Source organism: Salmo salar, chromosome ssa14, assembly GCF_905237065.1.
Source record: "Salmo salar chromosome ssa14, Ssal_v3.1, whole genome shotgun sequence".
NCBI classification, from domain to species: Eukaryota; Metazoa; Chordata; class Actinopteri; order Salmoniformes; family Salmonidae; genus Salmo; species Salmo salar.
The window spans coordinates 39,742,899-39,760,035 of record NC_059455.1 but is presented as its reverse complement, the minus strand read 5'-3'; the positions used below and the strand labels follow the sequence as shown (position 1 = coordinate 39,760,035).

General features: G+C 43.9%; 1 protein-coding gene across 7 annotated transcripts in view; it reads right to left on the bottom strand.

Annotated features, from left to right (window-relative positions):
- LOC106569692 (myomegalin) overlaps positions 1-17,137 on the bottom strand; it is a 107,564-nt gene that overhangs the window by 51,149 nt on the left and 39,278 nt on the right. For 3 of the 7 annotated variants that reach the window (XM_045694361.1, XM_045694364.1, XM_045694365.1), the window contains exons 1-3: positions 8,766-11,118; positions 2,903-3,040; positions 2,310-2,429 (exon numbers count right to left, since the gene is read on the bottom strand). In XM_045694361.1, the coding sequence (XP_045550317.1) occupies positions 2,310-2,429; positions 2,903-3,040; positions 8,766-10,106 (1,599 nt within the window). In that variant the 5' untranslated portion in view covers positions 10,107-11,118. Of the gene's footprint in view, positions 1-2,309; positions 2,430-2,902; positions 3,041-8,765; positions 11,119-17,137 lie in introns of those variants that run through there. The other 4 variants (XM_045694363.1, XM_045694362.1, XM_045694367.1 and 1 more) reach the window with 2 other exon arrangements.

Here is a 17,137-nt window from a genome sequence, read left to right as displayed (position 1 = left end):
CTTTTACTTTATTTCCAAAGAAAATGATGTACTTTTTACTCCATACATTTTCTCTGACACCCAAAAGTGCTTGTTACATTTTGAATGCTTAGCACGTTCCAATTCACGCACTTATCAAGGGAACATGCCTGGTCATCCATACTGCCTCTGATCTGGCAGACTCACGGACTCACGAAACACACATGCTTTGTTTGTAAATTATGTCTGAGTGTTTGAGTGTGCCCCTTGCTATCCATAAATGAAAAAGATTTGGTTAATATAAGGAATTTGACATTATTTATACTTTAAATTTTACTTTTGATACTTACAGTGGGGGGAAAAAAGTATTTAGTCAGCCACCAATTGTGCAAGTTCTCCCACTTAAAAAGATGAGAGAGGCCTGTAATTTCCATCATAGGTACACGTCAACAATGACAGACAAAATTAGAAAAACAAAATCCAGAAAATCACATTGTAGGATTTTTTATGAATTTATTTGCAAATTATGGTGGAAAATAAGTATTTGGTCAATAACAAAAGTTTATCTCAATACTTTGTTATATACCCTTTGTTGGCAATGACACAGGTCAAACATTTTCTGTAAGTCTTCACAAGGTTTTCACACACTGTTGCTGGTATTTTGGCCCATTCCTCCATGCAGATCTCCTCTAGAGCAGTGATGTTTTGGGGCTGTCGCTGGGCAACACGGACTTTCAACTCCCTCCAAAGATTTTCTATGGGGTTGAGATCTGGAGACTGGCTAGGCCTCTCCAGGACCTTGAAATGCTTCTTACGAAGCCACTCCTTCGTTGCCCAGGCGGTGTGTTTGGGATCATTGTCATGCTGAAAGACCCAGCCACATTTCATCTTCAATGCCCTTGCTCAAAATCTCACAATACATGGCCCCATTCATTCTTTCCTTTACACGGATCAGTCGTCCTGGTCCCTTTGCAGAAAAACAGCCCCAAAGCATGATGTTTCCACCCCCATGCTTCACAGTAGGTATGGTGTTCTTTGGATGCAACTCAGCATTCTTTGTCCTCCAAACACGACGAGTTGAGATTTTACCAAAAAGTTCTATTTTGGTTTCATCTGACCATATGACATTCTCCCAATCCTCTTCTGGATCATCCAAATGCTCTCTAGCAAACTTCAGACGGGCCTGGACATGTACTGGCTTAAGCAGGGGGACACGTCTGGCACTGCAGGATTTGAGTCCCTGGTGGCATAGTGTGTTACTGATGGTAGGCTTTGTTACTTTGGTCCCAGCTCTCTGCAGGTCATTCACTAGGTCCCCCCGTGTGGTTCTGGGATTTTTGCTCACCGTTCTTGTGATCATTTTGACCCCACGGGTGAGATCTTGCGTGGAGCCCCAGATCGAGGGAGATTATCAGTGGTCTTGTATGTCTTCCATTTCCTAATAATTGCTCCCACAGTTGATTTCTTCAAACCAAGCTGCTTACCTATTGCAGATTCAGTCTTCCCAGCCTGGTGCAGGGCTACAATTTTGTTTCTGGTGTCCTTTGACAGCTCTTTGGTCTTGGCCATAGTGGAGTTTGGAGGGTGGCTGTTTGAGGTTGTGGACAGGTGTCTTTTATACTGATAACAAGTTCAAACAGGTGCCATTAATACAGGTAACGAGTGGAGGACAGAGGAGCCTCTTAAAAAATAAGTTACAGGTCTGTGAGAGCCAGAAATCTTGCTTGTTTGTAGGTGACCAAATACTTATTTTCCACCATAATTTGCAAATAAATTCATTAAAAATCCTACAATGTGATTTTCTGGATTTTTTTTTCTAATTTTGTCTGTCATAGTTGACGTGTACCTATGATGAAAATTACAGGCCTCTCTCATCTTTTTAAGTGGGAGAACTTGCACAATTGGTGGCTGACTAAATACTTTTTCCCCCCACTGTTAGTATATTTTAGCAATTACATTTACTTTTGATACTTAAGTATATTTAAAACCAAATTTACTAGTATTTTACTGGGTGACTTTCACTATTACTTGAGTAATTTTCTATTAAGGTATCTTTACTTTTACTCAAGTATGATATTTGGGTACATTTTCCTCCACTGGGAATATTCTGTAAATCACTGCTGATGTAATGGTTGGTCTCTGTAGCTCAGTTGCTAGCGCATGGTGCTGCAATCCCAGGATTGTGGGTTTAATTCCCAGGACCACCCAAACGTTAACGTATGCATGGCTAACTGTAAGTCGCTTTGGATAAAAGTGTCTTCTAACTGGCACATATTAGTATTATTTTAGTCACTAGGCCGTCTGAAATGTTTCTGGGGCGGTGATGTAAATTCCTGGTAGACCACACACACCTCGTTGTCCTTGGTACTGACAGAGTCGGTCAGGCCCTGGATGGTGCGTTCCTGGTTCTGAGCTGCCTGACGGATAGAACGCAGATCACACTCCATCTCACTGAGCTTCTCCTGCAGCTTCTGGAGAGGGAGACATTTATTCTTATGTGCTCCAATGTTTCTCTGTAGCAGTGCTGTTTGGTGTGTGTGCGTGAGTGTGTGGCGCATTCATGTGTATATATGTGTGCGCTGAGTGTGCGCGCATGAATGCACATGCTTGTGTGCATGTGCGTGTGTTGTATGGATGTGTATTGTCTCTCTGTAGCTGTACTGTTTGGTGTGTGTGTTGTATGGATGTGTAATGTCTCTGTAGCTGTGCTGTTTGGTGTGTGTGTTGTATGGATGTGTAATGTCTCTGTAGCTGTACTGTTTGGTGTGTGGGTTGTATGGATGTGTAATGTCTCTAGCTGTGCTGTTTGGTGTGTGTGTTGTATGGATGTGTAATGTCTCTGTAGCTGTACTGTTTGGTGTGTGGGTTGTATGGATGTGTAATGTCTCTGTAGCTGTACTGTTTGTGTGGGTTGTATGGATGTGTAATGTCTCTGTAGCTGTACCGTGTTGTTGGCCTCGCTCTCCTGGATCTTGGTCTGCAGGGACTGGACCTGGAGCTGGGCCTTCTGCAGCTCACTGATACACTGACCTGCTGCACACTCATACTGGTTCAACTGGCTATGCTGCTCCTCGATCAGAGTCTGGAACACACACACACACACACACAAACACACACACACAGGGGTGAACACACAAACACAAATACACACACACACACACAGGGTTAAACACACACACAGACACACACACACACACACACACACACACACACACACACACACACACACACACAACACACACACACAGGGTTAAACACACACACACACACACACACACACACACACACACACACACACACACACACACACACACACACACACACACACACACACACACACACACACACACACACACACACACACAGGGGTGAACACACAAACACAAATACACACACACACACACACACACACACACACACACACACACACACACACACACACACACACACACACACACACACACACACACACAGGGTTAAACACACACACAGACACACACACACACACACACACACACAGGGTTAAACACACACACACACACACACACACACACACAAAACAGTAACCTGCTGTAGTCAGACAAAACAGTAACCTGCTGTAGTCAGACAAAACAGTAACCTGCTGTAGCAGACAAAACAGTAACCTGCGTAGCCAGACAAAACAGTAACCTGCTGTAGCCAGACAAAACAGTAACCTGCTGTAGTCAGACAAAACAGTAACCTGCTTAGCCAGACAAAACAGTAACCTGCTGTAGCCAGACAAAACAGTAACCTGCTGTGTCAGACAAAACAGTAACCTGCTGTAGCCAGACAAAACAGTAACCTGCTGTAGCCAGACAAAACAGTAACCTGCTGTAGCCAGACAAAACAGTAACCTGCTGTAGCCAGACAAAACAGTAACCTGCTGTAGCCAGACAAAACAGTAACCTGCTGTAGCCAGACAAAACAGTAACCTGCTGTAGCCAGACAAAACAGTAACCTGCTGTAGTCAGACAAAACAGTAACCTGCTGTAGCCAGACAAAACAGTAACCTGCTGTAGCCAGACAAAACAGTAACCTGCTGTAGCCAGACAAAACAGTAGCCTGCTGTAGCCAGACAAAAGAGTATTACAATCCAACCTGCACCAAGCTGGGCTGCAGGGTTAGAGTAAATTCCATTTAAATTCTAGTCAGTTCAGGAAGAACACTTTTACCAGCTAGGCTGGATTTGAAATGGAATTGACCCCAACCCTGCAGTGCTGTGTTGGTAACTGGACTGTACTTTTGAAACCAAACATTATGTTCACTCATCTGTGTTATTAAAAGCAGATTTATCCTGAAGATATTCTCTTGTGTGTGTGTGTGTGTGTGTGTGTGTGTGTAGGGGGAGGGGTATATCTAGTGCTCTGTGCTGCTCTTAACCTATCTTACATAACCAGTGTGTTAGCATCACCCTTACAGCATTAACATGTCAGCACTCACATGCTATATTTATAGGTTCTAGCTACGCTACCCTACATTACCCTACCCTACGCTACACTACATTACACCACACTACCCTACACTATGCTACCCTACGCTACATTACACTACTCTACGCTACCCTACATTATGCTACATTACACTACCCTACGCTACCCTACATTACCCTATGCTACGCTACCATACGCTGCGCTACATTACACTACACTATGCTACTCTACCATTCGCTGCGCTACCCTACGCTACATTACACTACCCTACGCTACCCTACATTATGCTACATTACACTACACTACACTACACTACACTATGCTACATTACACTACACTATGCTACGCTACCATACGCTGCGCTACACTACACTATGCTACGCTACATTACCCTATGCGACGCTACATTACAATACACTATGCTACTCTACCATACGCTGCGCTACATTAGACTACACTATGCTACGCTACATTACCCTATGCTACGCTACATTACACTACACTATGCTACGCTACCATACGCTGCGCTACACTACACTACACTATGCTACGTTACATTACCCTATGCTACGCTACATTACACTACACTACACTATGCTACGCTACCATACGCTGCGCTACACTACACTACACTATGCTACGTTACATTACCCTATGCTACGCTACATTACACTACACTATGCTACGCTACCATACGCTGCGCTACGGGAGTAAATCCCACAACACATCTCACACATAAATAATATGAGTAAATTGAATCCCTGATTAGAATGGTAATGTAGGCTAGATTTATGTGGTGGTAAGTGGATTGCTATTATGAGCCGACAAAATCTCCTTCTACTGTATAAATACAGTAGAGGTCTAAATATTGACATACATTGATACTTCCAGGTCCAAGCCAAAGACATAGTGTATGGCTCTGGTCCAGGCCATTTGAGTAGCACAGAGAGAGACACTGTACATCCCATAGAAATATAATTATTTTTAATTAGAAATCCCATTCTAGCCATTCTATTTATATGGTACATGCTATAATATAATATCCAGTAGCCTGGTCTGACATTGTATGGTATTGTGTGGTATTATCAGGGTTTGTTGCTACCTGTGAAAATAGACCAATAATGGTGGCCCTCCACTCTACGTCTCCCCATGCTCTAACCTAGTTTAGTGAACAGGGCTGGGGCTGGTTTGGGCCTGGAATCACCGTCACATGAAGGAATACTCCACATTCTGACACACACAGACACAGAGCCAGTACGACTCTCTGGCACTATCATTACAGAGGCTTACACATGCTTTCCAAATCACATAGAGCTGTTGTACCAAAGCACAATGTTTTAATGCTCAAATGTAGTGCTGACTTTCATTAACAAAGAAAGGTCTGTTCTTAAATGTTAATATATTTTTGAACATAAGATACCAGTTTGCCTTTGTCTTTTGCTGTAATATATAGAATACAGGGCTGCAGCTTTAAAAGTCTGAGGGGATGAAACTGCTTGATAATGGAGAGAAACTGGATTATCAACACAGTTCTCGTCTGTCAACAGATTCCTGTAGCAGCCCCAAGGCAAATACCTGATATACTGTATATGCAAGTCATTTTATGAGGATATGGACACCAGTGGGGACTGGTGGCATGAGCTGATTTTGTACGTTTACCCACAGACAAAGAAATGATCAGTCTATACTTTTAATGGTAGGTTTATTTGAACAGTGAGAGACAGAATAACAACAAAAAAATCCAGAAAAATGCATGTAAAAAATGTTATAAATTGATTTGCATTTTAATGAGGGAAATAAGTATTTGACCCCCTCTCAATCAGAAAGATTTCTGGCTCCTAGGTGTCTTTTATACAGGTAATGAGCTGAGATTAGGAGCACACTCTTAATAAAGGGAGTGCTCCTAATCTCAGCTTGTTACCTGTATAAAAGACACCTGTCCACAGAAGCAATCAATCAATCAGATTCCAAACTCTCCAACATGGCCAAGACAAAAGAGCTCTCCAAGGATGTCAGGGACAAAATTGTAGACCTACACAAGGCTGGAATGGGCTACAAGACCATCAACAAGCAGCTTGGTGAGAAGGTGACAACAGTTGGTGAGATTATTCGCAAATGGAAGAAACACAAAAGAACAGTCAATCTCCCTCGGCCTGGGGTTCCATGCAAGATCTCACCTCGTGGAGTTGCAATGATCATGAGAACGGTGAGGAATCAGTCCAGAACTACTGTCAATGATTTCAAGGCAGCTGGGACCATAGTCACCAAGAAAACAATTGGTAGCACACTACGCCGTGAAGGACTGAAATCCTGCAAGGTCCCCCTGCTCAAGAAAGCACATATACATGCCCGTCTGAAGTTTGAATCATTCAGATGTTCATTGGCAGAGGACAACTGGGTGAAAGTGTTGTGGTCAGATGAGACCGAAATGGAGCTCTTTGGCATCAACTCAACTCGCCGTGTTTGGAGGAGGAGGAATGCTGCCTATGACCCCAAGAACACCATCCCCACCGTCAAACATGGAGGTGGAAACATTATGCTTTGGGGGTGTTTTTCTGCTAAGAGGACAGGACAACTTCACCGCATCAAAGGGACGATGGACGGGGCCATATACCGTCAAATCTTGGGTGAGAACCTCCTTCCCTCAGCCTGGGCATTGAAAATGGGTCGTGGATGGGTATTCCAGCATGACAATGACCCAAAACACACAGCCAAGGCAACAAAGGAGGCACAACAAAGGAAGCACATTAAGGTCCTGGAGTGGCCTAGCCAGTCTCCAGACCTTAATACCATAGAAAATCTGTGGAGGGAGCTGAAGGTTCGAGTTGCCAAACGTCAGCCTCGAAACCTTAATGACTTGGAGAAGATCTGCAAAGAGGAGTGGGACAAAATCCCTCCTGAGATGTGTGCAAACCTGGTGGCCAACTACAAGAAACGTCTGACCTCTGTGATTGCCAACAAGGGTTTTGCTACCAAGTACTAAGTCATGTTTTGCAGAGGGGTCAAATACTCATTAAAATGCAAATCATTTTATAACATTTTTTACATGCGTTTTTTTGGATTCTTTTGTTGTTATTCTGTCTCTCACTGTTCAAATAAACCTACCATTACAATTATAGACTGATCATTTCTTTGTCAGTGGGCAAACGTACAAAATCAGCAGGGGATCAAATACTTTTCCCCCCTCACTGTAGGAGGATGGGCTCATTTTAATGGCTGGAATAGTATTAATGGAACTGAGTTTCCATATGTTTAATTCCATTCCATTGATTCCATTCCAGCCATGACAATGAGCCCATCCTCCTATAGCTCCTCCCACCAGCCTCCTCTGATAGATAAACAGCACCTCATGTTCTACTTAAACATGTGATATCCGATACGGTTTCAAGTCCTAGTTTTGAACTACTGAATAAACACTTGTCTTATTATCCACTCATTTGGCGTACTATTTGACAGTGTTTTGTCTTACTATGTGTGAGCTTGTTGAAAAGCACGCTCAGGCCAAAATGACCGAAGCTACTGTGAAGATGACAGTACATTTTTAGCAGACTTCCAGAGAATTTAAGGTTGTGTTTTGTTCATCAACAGATTTTTGTTACCTAGTCGGCTCTGGGATTCGAACCAGCCACCTTTCAGTTAATAGCCCAACTAGCTAGGGCACCTGCCACCCCCCAGTATCATACCAGGTTTGTTAATGTGCCTCTGTGGTAGGCCTACTGTCTGACAACAACACACACTCATTAGTATGGTTGACTGGCCTGAGAGCTCTATGTGAAAATCCCACACTGCTTTAAAAACACACACACACATACATCTGAAGGATCGTATGATGTGCATCAGGCACGTACACGCCTGAGTCATAGATTGTGCTCATAGACACACACACACACACACACACACACACACACACACACACACACACACACACACACACACACACACACACACACACACACAGAGAGAGAGAGATTTAAGTGCTACAGAGTGCACATCCTCTAATGTGCATCTTCTCTGGAGAGGGGGAAGGAGAGGTTTAGGTGATGGAGATGGACAGCTGGATTACCCAGCTAATTAGCTAGGAGCATGGAGAGAACGGGAATATTCTCACGGTTGGAAGCACTGCACTGTGTGCTGGATTCACAGACAACCAAGTAACCTCTTGGAATATTCTTTACATCTAACAGATGATTAATTATGCCACAAATACGATTTGTAGTTAAGTAAGTTATCCTATTGAAAGAAAAACACTCCTTCTGATTTTAGTAACTGGCAAGTTTGAGCAAAGAAATAAAATGAGATTAGTGAGCCGATGTCCAGAGCTGGCTGGAGAGCTGCTGGAGAGCTGCTGTGGTATACCTGGTGGGGGCGTGGGGGGGGACACTCATGATACAGATCCTCCCACAGCTCCTCCCTCTCAGCCAGGTCCAGACCCCCATCCATCTCACTGTTCAGCCTGATCAGAGGGGCCTCCACGTCGGGTACATGGCCATGGATCTCCCCCTCTCTATTCGGACCTCGATGCAGCAACCCCAAGGCTGGCTCATAGAAGCTAAGTCTGGAGTCTCCATCGCTGGGGCTCTGTCTGAGCAGCACAGGCAATCTGCTTCCCTTGGGGCTCTGGACGGGTCGGTACACACAGTTCTGGACCAGGCAGAGGGCCAGGGAGAGGTGGGATGCGGATCTCAGCGGGGTCACCAGGTCGTGCTCCTCAGATAGGGAGTCAGAGGACCGGTCATCCAGGGGGTCCCGGGGATACCCTAGCCCCTCGGCCCCGTCTTGGATAGCAGACAGCCGGGTAGATTCTCCAGCTATGTCCAGGGAGTCTATGGAGGGGCTGGAGCTGGCTCGACCTGCCAGGGTACGGTCACTGTCTGAAGCCCGGGACTGAAGCTTGGACCCAGGGACCAGTGTGAGCGAGGAGTGGGTCCCATCTGGCTCTTCCTCCCCTCCTCTACCTCTTTCTACTCCAATCACACTGGCCGAATACCTCGTTGATGGGCCACAGGAAATACTTCGTGCCAACTTCCTTGGTACTTTACACACAGCCTCGTAGTCCGAGTCCACGACTCGCCACGCTGTGCACCCTTGGCACTTCCTGCGCGAAGGCGTGACTGTCCCACAGCGCTGTGACCCCACAGCCGTCACCTCTGACCCTGGGCATTGAGGGCGATGCCCATGATGATGATGGTGGTGACCCTCGAACTCTAACCCCTCTTCAGCCCAGGACTCATACAGAGAGTACACCAAGTCCTCCTGGAGCAGAGCACAGTACTTAGCATGGGTCAGACCAGACATGTCCACCATACCTTCCCCCTGTACCTCTCCTCCCGTACCCCCAGGCCCAGTAATGACCCTTCCACCACCGCCACCCTCCTCCCCGTTGGTCTTCCGGTAGAGGCCTTCGATGAGACCCCGTAGCCGATGTTTCTCCTGGAGCAGCCTCTGCAGCCGTTCGATGGACAGAGCCTCCACACGGGCGACGACCGTATCAAACCTATACATACGCTCCAGTATGAAGGCACACTTGGAGCAGGCGAATTCGCCGCGCCCGTCCCGGGTCAGCTCTCGCCCCAGGGCGTGGGACAGAAGCACTTGGAGGTTGAGTTTGGAGGCGGGGTGGAAGATCCACCGGCGTTGGTTACCGCAGAGCTCACGCGCGCAGATACGACACGCCTCCTTCATTCTGATGTCCAGCATTCCACTCACACACTCAGACGGAGGCCAATCACCTTAGCTTGAAGACTTTAGTCTAATGGTGAAATAACCTTTGTTTTTAATGATAAAAACAAAGGTTCTGGTTGTTTACTGTCAAGTGTCCTATAAATAATAAATAACATTTGATTGATGGAGGTGAATGAGATGATGCTATTAGCTCCAATATGACTAACGCTCATCCATCAGAAGATTCACTTTAAAACTCTGTGAATAAAATCATTGAAGATGGGAATATATTGCATGTAACAGTCCTCTTTTTCTCTCTCGTCAGAAGATAAATATATACCACTAAAACTTCATAAAAACAACAGATAGGCAGTCATTAAGGAAATACTAATCTTGGCACTGGTAGCCTGCAGGGAAACGCACACAGCAGCAAGTAAAAGAGATGTTCACAAAATCCAATACTCTTGACATAATGACTATTTTTATTTCATAACCCGACCAGCGTTGTTGCTTCAGTAGGACTATGAAGACCTTAGGTGAATTGTAATTGCATATTGCTTGAGCAGATGTCAGCCAGCAAGTATTCCAGTATCCTTGGTCACCGATTCTGTTGCATTCCGTAATGGATATTCTGAAGCGATGGGTTAAAGTCCGAAAGGGAAAAATAAAGTCATTCTGGTGTCACGCGCCTAGCATATTCCATAAATACACAAACCACCAGACTTTTCGCTCCAGGTGACTTCATCTCGCGTTTACCAAAACAAGAGAAACACGCGCACGTTCCGCTGCATTACTTGGTTAGCTGTCATTGGGAGGCTCGCACTGTCAGGTAGATTATCACCGGTACGTTAGGCTACCGCGGTATCGCTTTAACCAAAGATCGTCACCGCGGATAATTGACACACCAAAACAATTCATTCGGTAGCGGCAATCAGGTCCTCCGCAATCCTTTGACATTCATTCATGATTTACAATGTCAACAGTGGAGATAGCTCACTTCAGCCCCGCGATCCTTTGGGCACACAATGATGTGGCAGCTTTGTAGCACTGGTTAGACCTGGCTGCAGGCACGGAGCGCACCATTTCATGCAATAGGGGTGCAAGATATCGAATCGTCTATATCAAGAGGTTAAAAAGTGTTCCTATCTGACATGATAATACACGTTTTACTTTCATATAAGGAGCTACATTTCGGTCAATTTTGTTAAAGAAGTTGAATAAAATACCTTGACGATCTCTAGTGCTCCCCAGGATGACCTTAGTTATTCTGGTCCACTCTACACTAAGCTTTACATTCGCTTCAGCGAACAGGTGAAATGCATATTACCGTGTAGTAACATGGTGACATTAGTGACGCTCTGAAATGTAAATGACTTTATATTCACACTGTTTTGCATAAACTCTTGTAAGCCAGTAGAAATAATCTAAATGAAAACCAATAATAACATCCCTTTCTCTGCTTTGTTCATTACCACCAGGCTATTTTTGTGCTTTTATGGGGTCAATACCAATTACTCAAACAGAACCACATACTCAGTCAGAATTTAATTTCGTAAATACATCATTTGATATCAATTTCAATGTGGAATTGATTGTATATTTAACAAAGCAAAAAAACATTTACTTTCTTGGGTAGCATGTTTAGATAATACACATGCACACACACACACGCACACATCCCGAGGGTTGACTTGAACTAATTTCCACTGAACAGGCCAAGCAGACTGCATAACCTTTCCTTCCTAATATTGAGCCTCTTCTATATGCAAATAAGATCTCATAAATACGCGTACAAGTAAATGCCATTAATGCATTGCAAAGCAGAGGGAATACATTTTACATAGATTTTTCTATTGTCAAACCATTTCAGTTGGTAGAGCATGGCTGCACTGCCACGGTTGTGTGTTCGATTACCGGGGCCACCCATATGTAAAATGTATGCATGCATGAAATGTAAGTCGCTTTGGATAAAAGCGTCTGTTAAATGGCTTATATTATTATATATTATCAGGCAAATGCTTCCATAATAGCGAAGGTGGATGGATCCGATGTTTACATTTATATTTTATATCTCGTACATTATTAATAGTTATGGGAAGAAACAAACATAAAGCTTTCCATTTATAGAGTCCAGATCTGGCATGTATGACATGATTGTATGAGTGAAGATACACTGTAATGGTAGTGTCTCTAGAACTCAACAGATCTCAACAGATGGGCTGGCCACAGCTCTCATAGTGCTGCTTGCAACACAGTGACACAATAGGACAAGAGGGCCATAAAACCGGTTACTACGACTACATGTGCTACAAGAACAGAACAAAGAGAAGGCACTAGTGGTGCAGTATCCACCGGCACTGGTGGATGTGGGACTGCTATTGTAGCCTGTGCTGTGAATGGAGGGGTGTAGACTGATATGTTGAAAAATGAAGGTAAACCGGTTTTGCTAGAAACATGAGGGAACATGAGAGACACTGCCGCATATAAATTAACTTACTGACAATAAATTAACTTACTGACAAGGGCAACCCAATGACATTGAAACATCACATTTGGCTACAACATTTAAAATATGGTTTGGCTGTGTGAATAAATGAGCTGTACAAAACCACATTACCCAGAATGCTTTAGGCTCATAGGTTTCCACAGTGACCAGTGACTGTGTATCCCTGAGGGTGTGCACACAGACAGTCATGCACTCACACTGTGACTGCACATATCAGCTTTGATTCTCAAAATAGCATGCTGCCTCAGAACAGAATGTTACAAATGGCCACTAGGTCCAAGTCTCTCTTGGAAAAAGGAGGGGTTAAACCAAAAGGGATGGGTTAAACAAAATGGATAGGTTACCAAAAAGGAGGGGTTAAACCAAAATGGATGGGTTAAACAAAATAGATAGGTTACCAAGAAGGATGGGTTAAACCAAAAGCGATGGGTTAAACCAAAAGGGATGGGTTAAACCAAAAGGGATAGGTTACCCCAAAAGGGATAGGTTACCCCAAAAGGGATGGGTTACCCCAAAAGGGTTGGGTTAACCAAAAAGGGATGGGTTAAACCAAAATGGATGGTTTAAACCAAAAGGATTTGGTTAACCAAAAGGGATGGTTTAAACCAGGTATTCCCAAACTGGGTTACGCGCAATGCCGTCGGGGGTACGACAAATAAAAATGTGATTCACATTTAACAAAAAATAAATAATAATAATAATATTTAGAAAAAAGATAAATAATTTCTTCACATATTCAAACAGTACATTTATATTTTCCAACGGGGCTATAAATTTAGGTGAGGTTTTTTTCTCATCTGAGTATCCTCGTTTCACTGCCAAAAATAAAATGTGACCATCTAGTGTTCAGCGAAATAACAACATGTCAAATACAGGTAGCCTAGTCAAATAATTAACATCCAGTCACGTTAACCGTTACTCTCTCACGGGAAATCTTCACTCTTGCGCAGACATTTCGAAATGAAACATGACAATTTGAAACATAAGCCACGGGAGTTTTTTGGGTGAGAATAAAAACGTCTTTCGAGTAGTAAGACATGTATAAATGCAACAGATACCATTAATAAGAAGGGGCTAGAAGTGTCTTATATGGTGAGCTATCGAGTGGCTAGGACAAGCAAGCCCCATACTATTGTGGAGGACTTAATTCTTCCTGCTGCCGTGGATATGGCTGGGACAATGCTGGGAGAAAAAGCCAAATAAACTATACAGACAATGTCTTCATCAAACAACACTGTTTCACAACGCATCAGTGACATGGCAGGAGATGTTTCGACAATTACTGCTTCGCATACAAGCCAGTGAATTCTATGCGTTACAGCTGGATGAGTCAACAGACGTGGCGGGTCTGGCACAGCTCCTGGTATATGTCTATTACGTTTATGGGGGGGTCAATTAAGGAAGACATTCTCTTCTGCAAACAACTGGAAACCAGGACAACATGAGAGGATATTTTTAAAGTACTGGACAGCTTTATGACATCAAATGGACTTTGGTGGTCGAGATGTGTTGGTATCTGTACTGATGGCTCAAAAGCCATGACAGGGAGACAGTGGAGTGGTAATGCGCTTGCTAGCAGTTGCTCCCGACACCACTTGGGTACACTGCTGCAGCATCCACCGAGAGGCTCTTGCTGCCAAGGGAATGCCTGACAGCTTGAAAGATGTTTTGGACACAACAGTGAAAATGGTTAACTTTGTTAAAGCAAGGCCCCTGAACTCTCGTGTATTTTCTGCATTATGCAATGATATGGGCAGCGACCATGTAATGCTTTTACAACATACAGAAGAAGTGCGCTGGTTATCAAGGGGCAAAGTATTTACATGTTTTTTTGAATTGAGAGAAAAGCTTAAAGTTTTCTTTAATGACCATAATTTTCACTTGCCCGTCTGCTTGCATGATGACGAGTTTCTCACACGACTGGCCTATCTGGGTGATGTTTTTTCTCGCCTGAATGATCTGAATCTAGGATTACAGGGACTCCCCGCAACTATATTCAATGTGAGGGACAAAACTGAGGCTATGATTAAGAAGTTGGAGCTCTTCTCTGTCTGCATTAACATGGACAACACACAGGTCTTTCCATCATTGTATGATTTTTTTGTGTGCAAATGAACTCAAGCTTACGGACAATGTCAAATGTGATATAGCGAAGCACCTGAGTGAGTTGGGTGCGCAATTACACAGGTACTTTCCCGAAACGGACGACACAAACAACTGGCTCGTTATCCCTTTCATGCCCTGCCTCCATTCCACTTACCGATATCTGAACAAGAGAGACTCATCGAAATTGCAGCAAGCAGTTCTGTGAAATTTTAACATAATCAGAAGCCAAAGCCAGATTTCTGGATAGGGCTGCACTCATAGATTTCTTGCCTTGGCAAATCGCGTTAAGACACTGATGCCCTTTGAAACCACATTATTTGTGCCCTGGTCCTATAAGAGCTCTTTGTCACTTCCCACGAGCCGGGTTGTGACAAAAACTCACACTCATTCTTATGTTTAATAAATGTATCGTATAGTGTGTGTGTGGCAGGCTTACAATGATGGCAAGAAACAACATGATGCTAGAGGGGGTACGCAGCTGGAGGTTGAATGTTTGAAGGAGTACAGGACTATAAAAAGTTTGGGAACAACTGATTTTAACCAAAAGGGATGGGTTACCCCAGAAGGGATTGGTTAAACCAAAAAAGCTTGGTTAAACCAAATGGGTGGGTTAAACCAAAGGGATGGATTAAACCAAAAGGGATGGGTTAAACCAAAGGGGATGGGTTAAACCAAAAGAGATTGGTTACCAAAAGGATGGGTTCACCCAAAAGGGATGAGTTAAACCAGAAGGGAATGATTATCAAAAGGGATGGGTTAACCCAAAGGGGATAGGTTACCAAAAGGGATGGGTTATTTGTGCGGCAGGTATCCTAGTGGTTAGAGCGTTGGACCAGTAACCGAAAGGTTGCTAGATTGAATCCCCGAGCTGACAAGGTAAAAATCTGCTGCTCTGCCCCTGAACAAGGCACTTAACCCACTGTTCCTAGGCCGTCATTATAAATAAGAATTTGTTCTTAAATGACTTGCCTAGTAAAATAAAAAATTAAAAGGGATTGGTTAACCCAAAAGGGACTGGTTAAACCAAATTGACGTCTTGGTTTATTCAAAGTAAAGGGTAATAATACATGATTTATAACAAAAACCTGTATGTGATTGTGCTAATATTTACTATGCTTCATTTTCAAACCCATGTAGGCTTCATTACCTTTCCATATGATGGTGTATGGCAGCCATTTTCTCTGAGGGCAGAGCTGACCTTGTTATGTCCTAGGTCAGCTCCTCACTAATGCCTGATTATGGGTGGCTTAAAATTACAGTCTGGGGTTAGTTGGGGGTCCTTGATTAAGTTTGTTGAGGATTTGGGGTTTAAAATGACAGTCTGCGGGTAGTTGGGGGTCCTTGATTAAATTTGTTGAGGATTTGGGGTTTAAAATGAGGACTGTTTCAGTACTCTCCAGCAGAGTCCACTGCTAAATCAGATAGTGCATTCAAACTCCTCTTTAAGCATAGACTTCAATCAAGCAAGCGAGAGATAGAAATAACAAATCACCACACATAGACATTTTATTAAAAAATATATAACTTTTACTCCTTGTGGCGGGCCAGGAGCCTGCAGGCTGACCTCTGTCGACAGGTGTTTCCTCCTCCGGCACATTGGTGCGGCTGGCTTCCGGGTTAAGCGGGCGGGTGTTAAGAAGTGCGGTTTGGCGGGTCATGTTTCGGAGGACGCATGACTCGACCTTCGCCCCCCGAGCCCGTTGGGGAGTTGCAGCGATGAGACAAGATCGAAATTTGGGAGAAAAAGGATGTAAAATATTAGCATAAATGTAGCATGAATAGCATCCGCTGCCACCCACAGCACATTTCTTTCATAACATTTCTCCCTCATGGATGGCCTGCCATTTAGGTTGATCTCATTGGCTATGGTGTCTGGAGAACCAATTAGAAGCTAGGTGTCTTAGACAACACAACTTGATATCTGTGTGTGTCAGAGTTGGCACCAGAAGGTCAGCGTGACCTATTGACAACCTCGCTGAAACACGAGCCACTTAAATGCGCACCAACACACATCCTTGCACGCACACTCACTGACATACATGGATACAGACACTTGCAAGCCTTCTGTGTTGAATACAGTCGTGCTCTGTTGTGTACACAGATTTTGAACATGTTGACAGACAGGTGAACATTCTTTCTACCCTTACTATCAGGTGTAACTGCACGGCCAGAAAATAATGATATTCAGTTATGTTTGTGTCATTAATGGGGCAAATAAATCCAAAGTTCGATGTACGCCATTCCATTGCCTATGCCCGTGCATCCGTTTTCCACTTTCAAAGACTCCTCCTCCTCAGTCTTCTATAGAAACTGACATGGATTTGAGTAACAGTGATCCATTCAGCCTTAGTTACAGCTGGCAGAGGCCCTGGGCAATGGGACAACATCACTGTGTGAAATCTGAGCTGAGATCAGCCATGATAGGCACATTTGCATCCTAGAGCCAAGCTGATTT